Below are 15567 nucleotides of genomic sequence, written 5' to 3' on the forward strand. Positions count from 1 at the left end.
GACGGTTTTATGGGTGTATTCAAATGTGAAAACTTATCAAATTATACAATTTAAATATGTTCAGCTTATTGTATGTCTATTATACCTCAATAAAGCTGTTTTTAAAAAGTATGATTTGTGGCTGCGTAAGGTGGCTAACGCCTGTAATCCCAGTACTTTGGGAGGTGGAGGCAGGAGGATTGCTTGAGCCCAAGGAGTTTCAGACCAGCCTGGGCAACATAGCGAGAACTCATCTCTACAAAACAACAACAAATAAACAAACAAAAAAACTGATTTGTTGAGTTCTACCACCAGAGCCTCTGATTATAAAAATATTTACCCATTTCATTAAATGAATGCAATCATTTCAAGTTTCCTACTGAAGGATAAAAATTCATTCACTTAAGGCTGGGCGCAGTGGCTCACACCTGTAATCCCAGCACTTTGGGAGGCTGAGGCGGGTGGATCACCTGAGGTCAGGAGTTTGAGACCAACCTGACCAACATGGTGAAACCCTGTCTCGACTAAAAGTACAAAAATTAGCTGGGTGTGGTGATGCACGCCTGTAATCCCAGCTACTCGGGAGGCTCAGGCAGGAGAATAGCTTGAACCTGGGAGGTGGGGGTTGCAGTGAGCCGAGATGGCGCCATTGCACTCCAGCCTGGGTGACAGAACAAGACTCACTCTCAAAAAAAAAATCATTCACTTAATAAGAAGTATAACTCTGGAATATAAAGTTACTATTTTCCAAAAGTATTTCAGTCAATGTAGAAGCAATTTATACCATAATGTATTCAGACTGGCTGACATGGAAAAATGTGAGGGACAGGCAAAAACATGTAGGATCTATGAAGTCCGGCTTTCTAATAGTTAAGACAAAAATAGCATAATGATGACAAGAATGGGAGGCAAAAATAAACAGAAGATTGCAAGTCTAGTGGTAAAGCTAGTAAAATGGAATGAGGCATGATTATTGAACAACAAAATCTTTTAAAATTTTTTAAAAATATTTTTTCTTTTAAAAATATTTTTTCTTTTATAGACAGGGTCTCACTCTGCTGTTCAGGCTGAGTGAAATGGCATGATAACAGCTCACTGCAGCCTCCAACTCCTGGGCACACACTATCCTCCCACCTTAGCCTCCCGAGTAGCTTTGACCACAGGCATGTACCACCATGTCTGACTACTTTTAAAAAACTTTTTTTAGAGATGGGGTCTCAGGTGCAGTCACTCATGCATGTAATCCCAGGATTTTGGCAGGCCAAGACAGATCACTTGAGGTCAGAAGTTCAAGACCAGCCTGGCCAACATGGTGAAACCCTGTCTCTACTAAAAATACAAAAATTAGCCAGGTGTGGTGGCACATACCTATAATCCCAGCTACTTGAGAGGCCGAGGCAGGAGGATGGCTTCAACCTGGGAGGTGGAGGTTGCAGTGAGCAGAGATCATACCACTGCACTCCAGCCTGGGTGACAGTGTGAAACTCTGTCTCAAGAAAAAAAAAAAAAAGAATAATATAATGTAGTTGCTACTTTTAAAAAATAAGAGGAAGAAGTAAAAATAATTGGAGATTTGGGTTTTAAAAAAAGTAGCAAATGAAGGAGAATCTAGCAATTAAAATATTTTTTTGAGAGAGGTCTTGCTCTGTCACCCAGGCTGGAGTGCAATGGTGTGATTATGGCTCACCACAACCTCTACCTCCTAGACTTAGGCCATCCCCCCCTCACCTGCCTGAGCCACCTGAGTAGCTGGGACTGCAGGCGTGTGCCACCATGCTCTGCTAATTTTTTTATTTTTTTGTAGAGACGGGGTCTCACTTTGTTGCCTAGGCAGATCTTGAACTCCTGAGCTTAAACGACCCTCCTGCCTCAGCCTCCTGAAGTGCTGATATTATAGGTATGAGCCAATACATACGGCCAATATTTTTACCAGAATATTTCATAAAATCAATGCACTGCTAGGAAAGATATGCAGCCGCTTAACTGATCTGTCTAAACAGAACTGTTCACCTGTTGATAGTGAAGTACACAGGGTTTTCATTTGAAGTCCTTAAAAAAACAAACAATCTGGCAGGAAACAAAAGGAATCTCATAATGCTCAGGTTTCATTAACTATGCATTTTCTCCAAGTAGTCCAACCCCACTCAGAAATAACACAAAATATCCAAGTGCTTTAAAATCCAAGGCCTTTAATTTAGTTTTTGGTAATGACCATAAATGCCTTCATAAAAACCTCTTTTTCACTGTAAATAGAAGGCACTAGGCATTACATAATACCCTTAAAGCAGTGATTCCTCCTGATGCTGGTAGAGATAAAACATTTAACGTCAGGGTTTACACAGTAACAAAGTCTTCTTTAAAAAAAAAAAAGACAAATCTGAAAATCACAAACCAAAAATTATCAGTCTTTCTCAGGTTCCCAATGCAAATTTACATCATTTTTACAAGTACATAGTTTGAAATTAAGAGATAAACTAGGTATGATACGGTTTTCAACATGTGTTAGGTTTCAGTTAAATACAGTAAAAATGAAGACACCATTATCATGCTAATTGGCATCTTTTGCTACTGTTTAGCTGTGCAAAATAAACTTGAAATGATACATCCTGTAGTGGTATAATTTAAAAGATCCTTGATATGACACCAACAACTTGCAAATTCTGGTCACAAACTGTATATAAATTGTACGATTATTAAAATATACCTTTTTGAAAAATAATAAGATAACCATTTATACCTAAATAAGGTTTCCCAGAAAGTTATGAAATACTTTTAGCATATAAAAGTAGTTGCCCCTTTTCTGAAAAGTCAGCTGTTGTTTCACAAAATAACTCATATGATCCAAGGCAAATGATTTCTTGAATGCCATATTCTCTCTATGACTTTGAGGTATGCTTCAAGAGACTGTATCCATAAGAACAGGGCACATTTGGGTATCAGACCACAGTTACAAATGCAAGGAATCTTTCTTGGGTCAGGAATGCCCTTAAAAGTTATAGCAAGAGAACAAAAGATAGCTTCTGAAGCCATATCCTTTACAAATACATACAACTAAATTTGGTTATTTAGAGGATAATTCAAGACACAGCTATTAACCACATGCTGTGTCATGTGTGCCTATTATAATTAGTGGCTTCTGGCCGGGCGTCATGGCTCACGCCTGTAATCCCAACACTTTAGGAGGCCAAGGCAGGCGGATCACTTGAGGTTGGGAGTTTGAGACCAGCCTGACCAACAAGCAGAAACCCCGTCTCTACTAAAAATACAAAATCAGCCAGGCGTGGTGGCGCATGCCTGTAATCCCAGCTACTTGGGAGGCTGAGGCAGGAGAATCGCTTGAACCCGGCAGGTGTAGGATGCAGTGAGCCAAGATCACACCATTGCACTCTGGCCTGGGCAACGAGTGAAACTCCGTCTCAAAAAAAAAAAAAAAAAAAAAAAAACAAAGTGGCTTCTGCAGGATACTCTTATTCAAACACAAACCAAACAACCTTACTCTACCAAATCACATTCTTCTATTTTTGGCAAGGCAGTATTGTTTAAACAAAACAGAAACAAAAACAACAACAACAAAAGCTAACCATAACAGTGACTCATGCAAAAGTTTCCATGTCAAACAACAGGAGGAAAAGCGTTCTGAGAAACATTAATGTTGGGAAAAATAAAACACTACCAAACAAATAATGCCTGACATCAATCTTATCATCACTCAAATAAGTATCACATAAAAAAACTCATGAATGCCTTTGAAATAAGAATAGTTCAGTTTAAAAAAATAGCTGATTATGATATTTATAATTAAAATGTCTTTGAAAAGCATCCAAGTTCATTAGCTTAAACATTTAATAATATTTAAATTAGTATTTATTATTTAATTTTTTATTTTTGTTGAGACAAAGTCTCACTACATCACCCAAGCTGGAGTCCAGTGGTGTAATCTCAGCTCACTGCAGCCTCCACCTCCCAGGTTCAAGTGATTCTCGCATCTCAACCTCCCAAGTAGCTGGTATTACAGGTGTGTGCCACCATGCCTGGCTAATTTTTGTATTTTTAGTAGAGATGGGGTTTCACCACGTTGACCAGGCTGGTCTCGAACTCCTGACCTAAGGTGACCTGTCCACCTTGGCCTCCGAAAGTGCTAGGATTACAGGTGTGAGCCACTGCACCTGGCCTAATGTTTAAATTAATAAAGGGTAAGAGAAAATAAACTCTTCCATAATTAATACTAGATGCCTCCTTGTCTTTGGAGAAACTGGTAAGATTAAATTTTGAAAATGGAAGAGAAAATAATGAAAATCTATATGACAACTGAAAAAAATCCATCATGTATATTAATAAACACAATGGGTAGCAAGAAACATTTTTTTTAAACAATGATCACTCAACAGAATACCTTATAAAATTACATATCATAATGAAGCTAAGGAAAAGCTTCAAGACTAGCAGCTGAACTGTGAAACATGTAGGACAACAGAAGGCACTACATAAGCATCAATTCCTTCTAACCATAGGACAGTTCAGTCTTTCTGTTCTTAAGAAGATAGCCAGTGTGAATGTTATTTTTATATCCCCCTGAGTTTTAACATGATTGGGCAAAGCAGCACCAATTTAAAAAAATATCTGCAATGCCAGCACTGCAGTATGAAATCACTAATACTGATGGCCCACAAGTCTCTCATAAGAGCACTTTAGAACATGATTAAAAATATAGAAATGCCTTTCGGTGTTTCAGTATTAAAGTGGAACCACCACAGATATCCACTTTAAAAATAATGCACTAAAAAGTTCTGTTTATACAATACAGTCTTTCTACCCTGTTAACTAGCATTCATGGCAATTCTCCACTCTGCTGCCACTGAGAGATCTCCTTTGTGCGTCTGGTTGAAATGTCAGTATGCTTCCTGATGCATAATCCTTTTTGGCTGGAAAATCTTGGCAAATATCATGTCATGCCCGTTTTGAGCAGTATGCCTTGCAGGTCCTCTGGCAATGCTAAGATAATGGCATCTATGTGTGTCCGTAACTTTTCCATAGTGTCAGGTTTCACAGGTAAGTGCTCTCGATCAGCCTGCAACTATATAAGGACATTTCATAGCATTTAAATTATGCTCAGAATCTGTATTAATACATTACATTCTCTAAATAAACCATTTTAAAAGTCTAACAATTGGATACTTTCAGTCTTAGACCAAAATTTACAGAAACTAAAAAAGCAAGGAGCATTCCATTTAAACAATACGTTATTGAGCTCAGTAAAAGTCTTCTATGTAAATTCATAATAATACCTAGAAATATAAGCAACAATGTTTTGATAGAGCTTATTAGATTCTATGTAGATAACGTTAGAATAATATGGCATCATTATGGTCTGTTTCAGTGACCAAGTATTTTCAGCAATACCTACCATCAATTGACCAATTTCAAGCCCTCTCATTTAAAAAGTTACTTCTGTGAACTATCATGGGTTGTCAGCTCATATGAGAGGAAAATATCTTCACAGAGAAGTCAATTTAATCATTGGCTGTTTTGGCTACATACCAGCTTATTTTTCAGCTTCAAGACAAGGTCTACTGTTTCTACTTCTGTGTGTTTCTGGATCCAGAGAAGTAAGTCCTAGAATAAATAAAATCCCAAATCAGTAAATTCTCAAAATAATATTCAAACCTCTATTTCAATAGGTAAGGCTACTGTGAAGGAAAGACAAGAAGGAAAAGGAGAACAAAGTATTTATCCCAGATATAGCATTAAGTGCAAGAATAATTCTCATAATATTCTAATAACTGTTAATTTTCTGCATTAGCCAGAATAATTGTCTCATATTTGGAAGCAAAACAAAATGTACTGAGGTGGCTTTTTTAGATCAAGCAAGAAAAACAAAATTGCAACTCAAACTGTAATAGTAACCCCCACTGCCACTAAATAGTGACTAATTTATAAGGAACATTTGTTAACAAATCAAGAGAACTGAACATGAATTTACTACTGGATGTAAACTTCATGTTTTCAGATAAGCTCTTCCTGGACTTGTGCTGCAGGTGCATTCATCAAATTCCTTTTCTCAAAGCCACAGTCACTGGGAGTTTATGAGCAGAAAGTTATCACTGAGGCTAGCACGCCTCGCATTTAAAGCTAAATATAAATGAAAGTAAGACTATCCCCTTTTATTTTCGTAAGTAGTTTAAAAGAGCCTGGTAATACAGAACATAAAAAACAAATCAGTCCACATTTTTAAAAGTGTTAATACTCACTAAAAAAGGTAAATACATCGTAACAGCAAAAGATGTGGAGTTAGGCTTCTTGGATTAGAATCCTTACTCTACCCAGTAATGTGCTGGTAAATATTTAACAAGTGGTTCTCCAAAAGAGGTTTCTGGTTTGTCGCATTTGCCAATTTCTGTGGTGTAGTACTCCCGCTGTAGGCTATTTCAAGCTGCCAACCTGAGGTCACTGAATGCAGAGCTGAGAAGAGATGTGCACAGAGAAGAGATGTGCACAGTTGGCTCTTGTGAGCCAATGCAAGTGGACTCCAGCACACTGTTGGCTCCACTACTTAGCAGGGATGTGATCTGAGGCAAGTCATTTATATGTTTCCCATAATGTAGTTCATAACACACCTACCTCAAAGAATCATTATGAAGATTAAAAGAGATTATCTATATAAAGCCCCTATAATGTCCTTGGCACACAGCACATGATCTAGAAAAGTTAGTCATTATTACTATTTATAAAGAGTGGATAAAGGGTACAATCTTCAACCTCTAAGCATAATTATCTTTATTTTCAACAGTTGTTAATCATTACACAAACACACAGTTTTCGAACCTCTTCACAAAGAGCTTCTAGATGGAGTGCCTCCAATTTTTGGATCATTTCCTTCCTCCGGGTCTTAAACCAGCCATCAAAATTTGGAGACTTTAGGAAATGCCTATAAAAATACATTTTAAAAAAGTAAAGTTTGATTATAACTTATTTCCTTTCCTCAATACCTTTCCTATTCAGAGAACCATGTCAAACTTTAGAATTCTTTAAAAAGAATAAGTTTAAGTCTAGTTTTTTGTTTTGTTTTTATTTTTTGAGACGGAGTCTCGCTCTGTCGCCCAGGCTGGAGTGCAGTGGCCGGATCTCAGCTCACTGCAAGCTCTGCCTCCCGGGTTCACGCCATTCTCCTGCCTCAGCCTCCCGAGTAGCTGGGACTACAGGCGCCCACCACCTCGCCCGGCTATTTTTTTGTATTTTTTTAGTAGAGACGGGGTTTCACCGTGTTAGCCAGGATGGTCTCGATCTCCTGACCTCGTGATCCACCCGTCTCGGCCTCCCAAAGTGCTGGGATTACAGGCTTGAGCCACCGCGCCCGGCCTTGTTTTGTTTTTAAATAAAGCACGACACATGGGTGTAAAACAGGAAAAAAAGACTAACCGGTAAAGTCCAATCCAATCGCCTTTTATTCTAGAGGTTAGCTGAGGTCCTGTTTTCTCAAGTGTTTTCATAAATTCTTCTGGAAGAAACTGTCTTAATTGAGGTGGACTCTAGAAAACAGGAAATATAATATTTAGAAATTAGGAGTGGATATGTTCACAGAAGTTAATTACAGTTAGAGGACCCAAATAGATTTGAATATATTCATACCTTCCATGGGGAAATACTTTTCTGCAAAGGCATCAAGCTTGCCACATACCTTTCCTAAAACCAAAAAAAAAAAAGTTAATAAAAGGAGTGTCTTCAAAAATATTTAAACAGACCTACTTAAAAGAAATGGGTCTTTTAAGTTTTTAATCATATGCCCTTTCAATGGACGGCAACAACTCCATCACTCCCCACAACAGATATAGCTAAATTTAGACTGACGTGGGAAGTCAGATTTCAAATAAAATTCAACTAAATCTTGGGTAAACCAAGGGACTACATTTTTTTTTTCTTTTTTGAGACAGAATCTTGTTCTGTTGCCCAGGCTGGAGTGCAATGGCGTGATCTTGGCTCACTACAACCTCCGCCCCTTCGGGTTCAAGCAATTCTCCTGCCTCAGTCTCCCAAGTAGCTGGGATTACAGGTGTGCACCACCACGCCTTGCTAATTTTGTATTTTTAGTAGAGACAAGGTTTTACCATGTTGGTCAGGCTAGTCTCAAACTCCTGACCTCATGATCCACCCGCCTTGGCCTCCCAAAGTGCTGGGATTACAGGCGTGAGCCACCGTGCCCAGCCCTTTATTTTATTTTTATTTTTATTTTTTGAGATGCAGTCTCGCTCTGTTGCCCAGTGGCACATGGCAGTGGAGTGCAGTGGCGCAATCTCAGCTCACTGCAAACTCTGCCTCCAGAGTTTAAGCAATTATCTGCCTCAGCCTCCCAGGTAGCTGGAATTTCAGGAACCCACCACCACGCCTGGCTAATTTTTATATTTTTAGTTGAGTCAGGGTTTCACCCTGTCTTAATGATAATAGCTAACCTTACTGAGTAACTATAGGCCAGATAATGCACTCAACATTTTACACGCGTGATCTCTTGTAATCCTTGGAATGATCCTATGTGGTAGGTATTATTGGGAAACTGAAGATTCTCCAAAAGGCTAATACAATTTAGACTTGAATTGAGGTCTACTTGACTTTCATCCATGCTTTTGTTGTTGTTGTTGAGACGGAGTCTCACTCTTTTGCCCAGGCTGAGTGCACTGGCGTGATCTTGGCTCACTGCAACCTCCACCTCCCAGGTTCAAGTGATTCTCCTGCCTCAGCCTCCAGAGCAGCTGGGACTACAGGTGCATGCCACCATGCCCGACCAAGTTTTTGTATTTTTAGTAGAGACGGGGTTTCACCACGTTAACTAGGATGGTCTCGATCTCCTGACCTCGTGATCTGCCCGCCTCGGCCTCCCAAAGTGCTGGGATTACAGATGTGAGCCGCCACGCCCAGTCCATGCTCTTTTTTTTTTCTTTAAGAGAGTCTTGCTGTTGCCCAAGATGGAGTGCAGTGGTGCAATCATAGCCTACTGTAGTCTCAAAGTCCTGGTCTTAAACAATCCTCTCATCTTGGCCTCCCAAAGTAGCAGGCCTGAGCCACTGTGCCCAGCCTAGTCCATGCTCATAAGCACTACAGAAAAGCTTATTTATTCAAACAAATAGATTTAATGGAATAAATAAGTTGACATCCATAGACCAAGAAATAATATTTCTTTCTAAAATATAACAGCAAAGATCTCCAGGATGCCCTATATAATATTCATAGATATATTACTTTATATTAATAACTGTGCAAAGTTTCTCTATGATGCAGTCTCCAGAGTAGGACCACATCATAGTACTCCCTATACTTTAATATGACATCCTTCTGAATTTCTTAGAATAACCATATCATCTAGTCATTGATTCCATAAACATTTGAGTGCTACCATATGCCAGACTGGCAAATTAATAACGAGCAAGACAGATACAGTCCCTGTTATTATGGAGCTACAGCCTCATAGACATTATGTCAAATTTTTTTCAAGATAACTATCACAGAAGCTCTACAATAATCTTCTTTTAAGGTGAAAAATGTAGTAACTACTTAACAGTTCATATAAAGTATATCATTTAATATTCACAACAGTCTTGAAAGATACTTAGGAAAAGTGGAATCAGCCACATTTCATAGGTAAGAAAATTGAGGTTCAGAGGGAGTGACTTACCAAAGCTAAACAGTTAACACTAGAACAAATAATCCAGGTCTCTTGCAAAGGGGTTTACTTTTAATCACTCAAATATACCAGGCTGGCAAAACACACAACTTAAGATATGGTTTTGGAGGGTGGGAAAAACATTTATATACCCTTCACCAAATCATTAAATTATGCAAAAATGTATTTTATTAACTTACTAATGGAATGATGAAACTTTGTGTCAGTTCCAAAAAATAGCGTCGAAGAATGACACTTTGCGCCTCAGAAGGACGTTTCTGTTGTACACCCTTAAAGAGGAAATAATGAGAATGTTTTCTAGTGATGGAACATAAAACAATGGATAATTATCATATTCAACTGCTATGTAAATATACATTTACACTTGATATTTAAAAAACTAGAACTTCACCTTGAAGTAATTTAATGTGAAGTTAATTGTGCAATATCCTGTGAAAATAATCTTTACCAGAGCAAAACATAAGAGTTCTTAGCTTAGGGAATACTGTTCATCCCATACTGTGAAAATGTGAGTTCACAGCTGGGCACTGTGGCTCGTGTCTGTAATCCCAGCACTTTGGGAAGCTGAGGCAGGTGGATTACCTGAGGTCAGGGGTTCAGGACCAGCCTGGCCATCATAGTGAAACCCTGTCTCTACTAAAAAATACAAAAATTAGCCAGGCGTGGTGGTGGCCACCTATAATCCCAGCTACTTGGGAGGCTGAGAAAGAAGAATTGCTTGAACCTGGGAGGTGGAGGTTGCAGTGAGCCGAGATCATGCTATTGCACACCAGCCTGGGTAACAAGAGCAAAACTCCATCTCAAAAAAAAAAAAAAAAAAAAAAGTGAGTTCAAAATAAAGACAATATTTTATATTTGCTATATTATGTGATTTACATTTTTTAAAAAATTATAATCCCTTACTGTTAGATGCTATCATGGTAGAATCCATGGCTTTTTCACTATAACTCCCAAGTTTCTAGAAAGACTGACACTCATGTATAGCTACAGTCCCAAATTCATGCCCATACTGTTGCTAGCTTAGTCTCCTGATTTTCATAAAACTTTGAGTCAAAAAAGATACCCCGGCAGGGTGTGGTGGCTGACACCTGTAATCCCAGGACTTTGGGAGACCGAGGTGGGCATATCACTTAAGGCCAGGAGTTCAAGACCAGCCTGGCCAACATGATGAAACCCTATCTCTACTAAAAATACAGAAATTAGCCAGGCATGATGGTGCACTCCTGTAATTCCAGCTGCTCAGGAGGCTGAGGCATGAGAATCACCTGAACCTGGGAGGTGGAGGTTACAGTGAGCTGAGATCACACCACTGCACTCCAACCTGGGTGACAGAGTAAGACTCCATCTCCCCGCCCCCCCCATAAAAAGAAAAGATCCTATTTCACATTAGTATACATAAAGGACATATTGCCTAAGTGGATATTACATACCTGAACAAGGAAATTTAAATTAATAATATGAGCAACTAATTACCTTCTGTAATTGTTTTATGATCTCTTCATCTCTATTTAAATATGGCTTATATGAAGTATAAACTCCTAAGAGCAAAGAAAAGAAGGTAAACAAAAAAACCCAAGTACCATACAAATATATATTTAAAAATCAATAAAAGTCAATACCAGGTTTAGAATCCAGAGTCTTTAGATTCTTCAGTTTTTTCACTTTAACCTGCTTAGGAATTTCACCTGCAGGAAGCAGCATGAAGATTTTTATAATTATTCGAATCATACATATTATAAAATTGGAACTTTATAATCTACTGTTTATTACTTATTGCATGTTATAATTAAAGCATTCTTAACATCAATTAATAAGTTAAGGGTTCATTCTTGGTATTTTAAAACTGGATTACAAGAATACTGGATTATTACAATAGTACAGAAACAATTCATGTAAATTATATAAAATGGATATTTTATCTTTCATTAATATCTATCATTACTTAAATTTTTCCCTTTTTGTCACTCAACCTGTAATTCAAAATCTACATGCCAAATACATAAAACTGAAAATTTAGGTGCTGAAGAGGAATAAAATACCCTTTAAGTATAAATGGAATACAGAGTAATTCTTAAATGACTGTGCAGATGTAGTCTTCAAGGGTTTGTGTGTTTTTTTTTGATGCCTCCTCAAATTCAGCTTTTCCATTACAGAAACTTACACTGCCAGCAAGTGGCAACGGTGTGTGCAGCAACCACAGGTCTGAGCCACAGATGGACAGGACTCCTGAGCAGACTGCTATGTTGAATAGCTTGTGTAGTATATGCAGGCCCTGGTCTTAGGGTCAAAGAAAGCTAACACCTAAACAACTCTTATAACGGGCAGAAAAATGCCTCAAGATACACACTTAAAAGTGTCGTGAACAAACCTAATTTCAAAGACTTTCTCCACCCTCCCTCTTCTCTGCACAAGGGCTAAAAGAACCTAAGAACTGAAACACAATCTAGAGATTATATTATTATAGAGATTATAATATAATTCAAGCCTCTAAATTCACAAAATACCTTTGTTTAAATAGTTACATAGATCAAACTGCTAATTGTGGTATATCTGGAGGTGGGATTTTAAGAACAAGGAACATTTTCCTTTGCAATCTTATATTGCTAAAAAATTTTAAGAGCATGTAGTATGATAAAACAGCTATTTCTATAAACTTTTTACTTTGAAATACAGTTGAACATTTAATAATGTGGGTTTAAACTGTGCATATTCACTTATACATGATTTTTTTCTCCTCCTTCTGCCACCCCTGAGTCAGCAAGACCATTCCCTCCTCTTCCTCCTCAACCTACTCAATGCGAAGGTTATGAGGATGAAGACTTTTATGATGATCCACTTCCACTTAATGAATAGTCAGTATATATTTTATCTTCCTCATGACTTTCTTAGTAACATTTTATTTCCCCTAGATAACTTTATTGTAAGGATATAGTATATAATACAAACAACATACAAAATGTGTGTTAATCAACTGTTTATGTTATTGCTAAGGCTCTGGTCAACAGTAGGCTGTTGGAAGTTAAGTTTTGGAGGAGTTAAAGGTATACACAGATTTTCTACTACATAGGAGGTTGGCATTTCTAATCCCTCTGTTGTTCAAGGGTTAACTGTAATTTCAATCTTGCAAAGAAGCTGCCAAGTAACACAGTCTATAAAGGAAAGAGCGAAAGAGATTAAAAAAATTAGTCTATACTGCAAATGTGTCAACTGCCCCAATAATAATTTTAAACAGATACTTGTTAAAAAAGCAGTATCATGGATACACAGACTTAATTTTTCATTGACTCAGTATATATTAAGTAAATATAAGATACTGGCAGTACAGGAACAAAACAGCTAATTCCTCATATCAATGAGCCACAGTCTAACAGCAAAATATGACACAGAGAAATGATAATACAGAGGGAAAGGTGCTGGGACAGAATTATGAACAAGATACTATGAGACACAGAAGAGTGTCCTGGCCAAAGAGGAGTAAGAAAAGTATTTAGGATTCCTAAAGGAGGTAGCATTTAAGCGAACCTATAAGAGAGAGAAAAACTTGGCCAGGCATGGTGGCTCACACCTGTAATCCCAGCACTTTGGGAGGCTGAGGCGGGTGGATCACCTGAGGTCAGGAGTTCGAGACCATCCTGGCCAACATGGGGAAACCCCATCTCCACTAAAAATACAAAAATTAGCCGGGCATGGTGGCAGGCACCTGTAGTCCCAGCTACTCGGGAGGCTGATGCAGGAGAATCACTTGAACCCAGAAGGCAGAGTTTGCAGTGAGCCGAGATTGCGCCACTGCACTCCAGCGTGGGTGGCAGAGCGAGACTCTGTCTCAAAAAAAAAAAAAAAGTTATCCATAGGAAGGAGAAAAGGCCTTTTGAGTAAAAAGTTAAATACAGAAGCATGAACATGCTGCTTAAAGAGTTGCAGATAATGGTAAGGACGGTAATAGCCACCATTTACTGAAGATGTCCTCCGTGCCAGTCTCTGGTCCAAGAACACTGCACAAATTATCACATTTAATCTTCACAATAAGAGTTTATTTATGATGCCCATTTCACAGATGAAGAAACTAAAGCATGGACAAAACTTGATATTCACCTGGTATGCACCAGAACCAGTTGGTTACTGCCATCATTCATTCTGATTAATGAGTGCCCTATTAAGACAGGTTGTTAGCTCTGTCATAACTAGACACAGAGGAACATCTTGTCCAAGGATGTGGGTGCACTAAAACTAGGTATAATCCAGAAAAAGCAATTCCTTTATATCAGGAGGAATGATCCTTCTGCAAGGTTAACGCTAAATATATGTTTCTGGTAAAGTTTCAGGACACAGGAGAGCAAAATCTTAATTCTGCTGTGCCTTCCCTCTTGGTCCTAAAGAAGACGCTTTTTTCTATAATTTTACTGACCCTGCCAGATTTTTTTTTTCCTTGTAGAACTCACATCTATCTCAGGTTTCAAAGCCAGAATCCTGAGCAGGGCTGTGTTGCACAACTTGTACAGCATTTGCAGTGGGCCTGGCTGGTTTTTAACTTAACAAGCGGAAAAATACTCCAAGATATATACCACTCATAAATTAAAAGATATATGAGATTTCATGACTATGACACCAAATACTCAAGCAATACAAGGAAAAAATAAATAAGACTTAAAAAAAAAAAGAAGAAAACAAAAAAACGATAAATAAGACCATTAAATTATAAACTTCTGTGCACAGGCCAGGTGTGGTGGCTCACACTTGTAACCCTAGCACTTTGGGAGGTTGAGGCGGGTGGATCATGAGGTCAGGAGTTCAACCAGCCTGGCCAAAATGGTGAAACTCTCTCTCTACTAAAAATACAAAAATTAGCTGAGTGTGGTGGCGCACACCTGTAATCCCAGCCACTGGGGAGGCTGAGACAGGAGAATCACTTGAACCCAGGAGGTGGAGGTTGCAGTGAGCCAAGACCAGGCCACGGCACTCCAGCCTAGAAGACAGAGCAAGACTCCATCTCAAAAAATAAATAAATAAGGTAAAATAAACTTCTGTGCATCAAAGGACACCATCAAGAGAACAAAAAGACAATACAAAATAGAACAAAAGATTCACAAAGCATGTATCTAATAAGGATTACTATTTAGAATATATAAAGAATTCTTATAACTAAAAAAAAAAAAAAAAAAAAAACCCCATTCAAACAATCCTATTAAAAGTGGGCAAAGGACTTGAATAGACATTTCTCCAAAGAAGATATATAAATGGCCAATAAATAGGCTGGGTGCGGTGGCTCACACCTGTAATTGCAGCACTTTGGGAGGCCAAGGCAGGTGGATCACCTGAGGTCAGGAGTTTGAGACCAGCCTGGCCAACATGGTGAAACTCCATCTCTACTAAAAATACAAAAATTAGCTGGGTGTGGTGGTGCATGCCTGTAATCCCAGCTACTCGGGGGACTAAGACAGGAGAATTGCTTGAACCTGGGAGACGGAGGTTGCAGTGAGCCAAGATCATGCCACTGCACTCCAGCCAGGCAACAGAGTGAGACTCCGTTTCATAAATAAATAAATAAAATAAATGGCCAATAAACAATGGAAAGATACTCAACATCACTGATCATGAGGGAAATGAAACTGAAACCCACAATAAAATACTAACTCATGCCCATTAGGATGGCTACTATCAAAAAAATGGAAACTAACAGGCCGGGTGTGGTGGCTTCCACCTGTAATCCCAACACTTTGGGAGGCCAAGGCAGGAGGACTGCTTGAGCACAGGAGTTCAGGACCAGCAACATTGCAAGATCCTGTCTCTACAGAAAAAATTAAAAATCAGCCAGGCGTGGTGGTGTACGCCTGTACTCCCAGCTACTGGGAAGGCTGAGGCAGAAGGATCACTTGGGCCCAGGAGTTCAAGGTTACAGTAAGCTATGATTGTGCCAATGC

General features: G+C 38.6%; 1 protein-coding gene across 5 annotated transcripts in view; it reads right to left on the minus strand.

Moving 5' to 3' along the window:
• Positions 1–2148: 2148 nt before the first annotated feature.
• Positions 2149–15567, minus strand: part of DENND6A (DENN domain containing 6A) — a 71274-nt gene continuing 57855 nt past the window's right edge. For 4 of the 5 annotated variants that reach the window (XM_050781173.1, XM_050781174.1, XM_050781176.1 and 1 more), the window contains 8 exons: positions 11269–11334; positions 11123–11187; positions 9829–9918; positions 7606–7659; positions 7396–7505; positions 6802–6904; positions 5518–5592; positions 2149–5053 (listed from right to left, as the gene is read on the minus strand). In XM_050781173.1, coding sequence (XP_050637130.1) covers positions 4922–5053; positions 5518–5592; positions 6802–6904; positions 7396–7505; positions 7606–7659; positions 9829–9918; positions 11123–11187; positions 11269–11334 — 695 coding nt within the window. In that variant the 3' untranslated portion in view covers positions 2149–4921. The remainder of the gene's footprint in view (positions 5054–5517; positions 5593–6801; positions 6905–7395; positions 7506–7605; positions 7660–9828; positions 9919–11122; positions 11188–11268; positions 11335–15567) is intronic. The other variant, XM_050781175.1, reaches the window with a different exon arrangement.

This window comes from Macaca thibetana, chromosome 2 (genome assembly GCF_024542745.1).
Source record: "Macaca thibetana thibetana isolate TM-01 chromosome 2, ASM2454274v1, whole genome shotgun sequence".
Lineage (NCBI taxonomy): Eukaryota > Metazoa > Chordata > Mammalia > Primates > Cercopithecidae > Macaca > Macaca thibetana.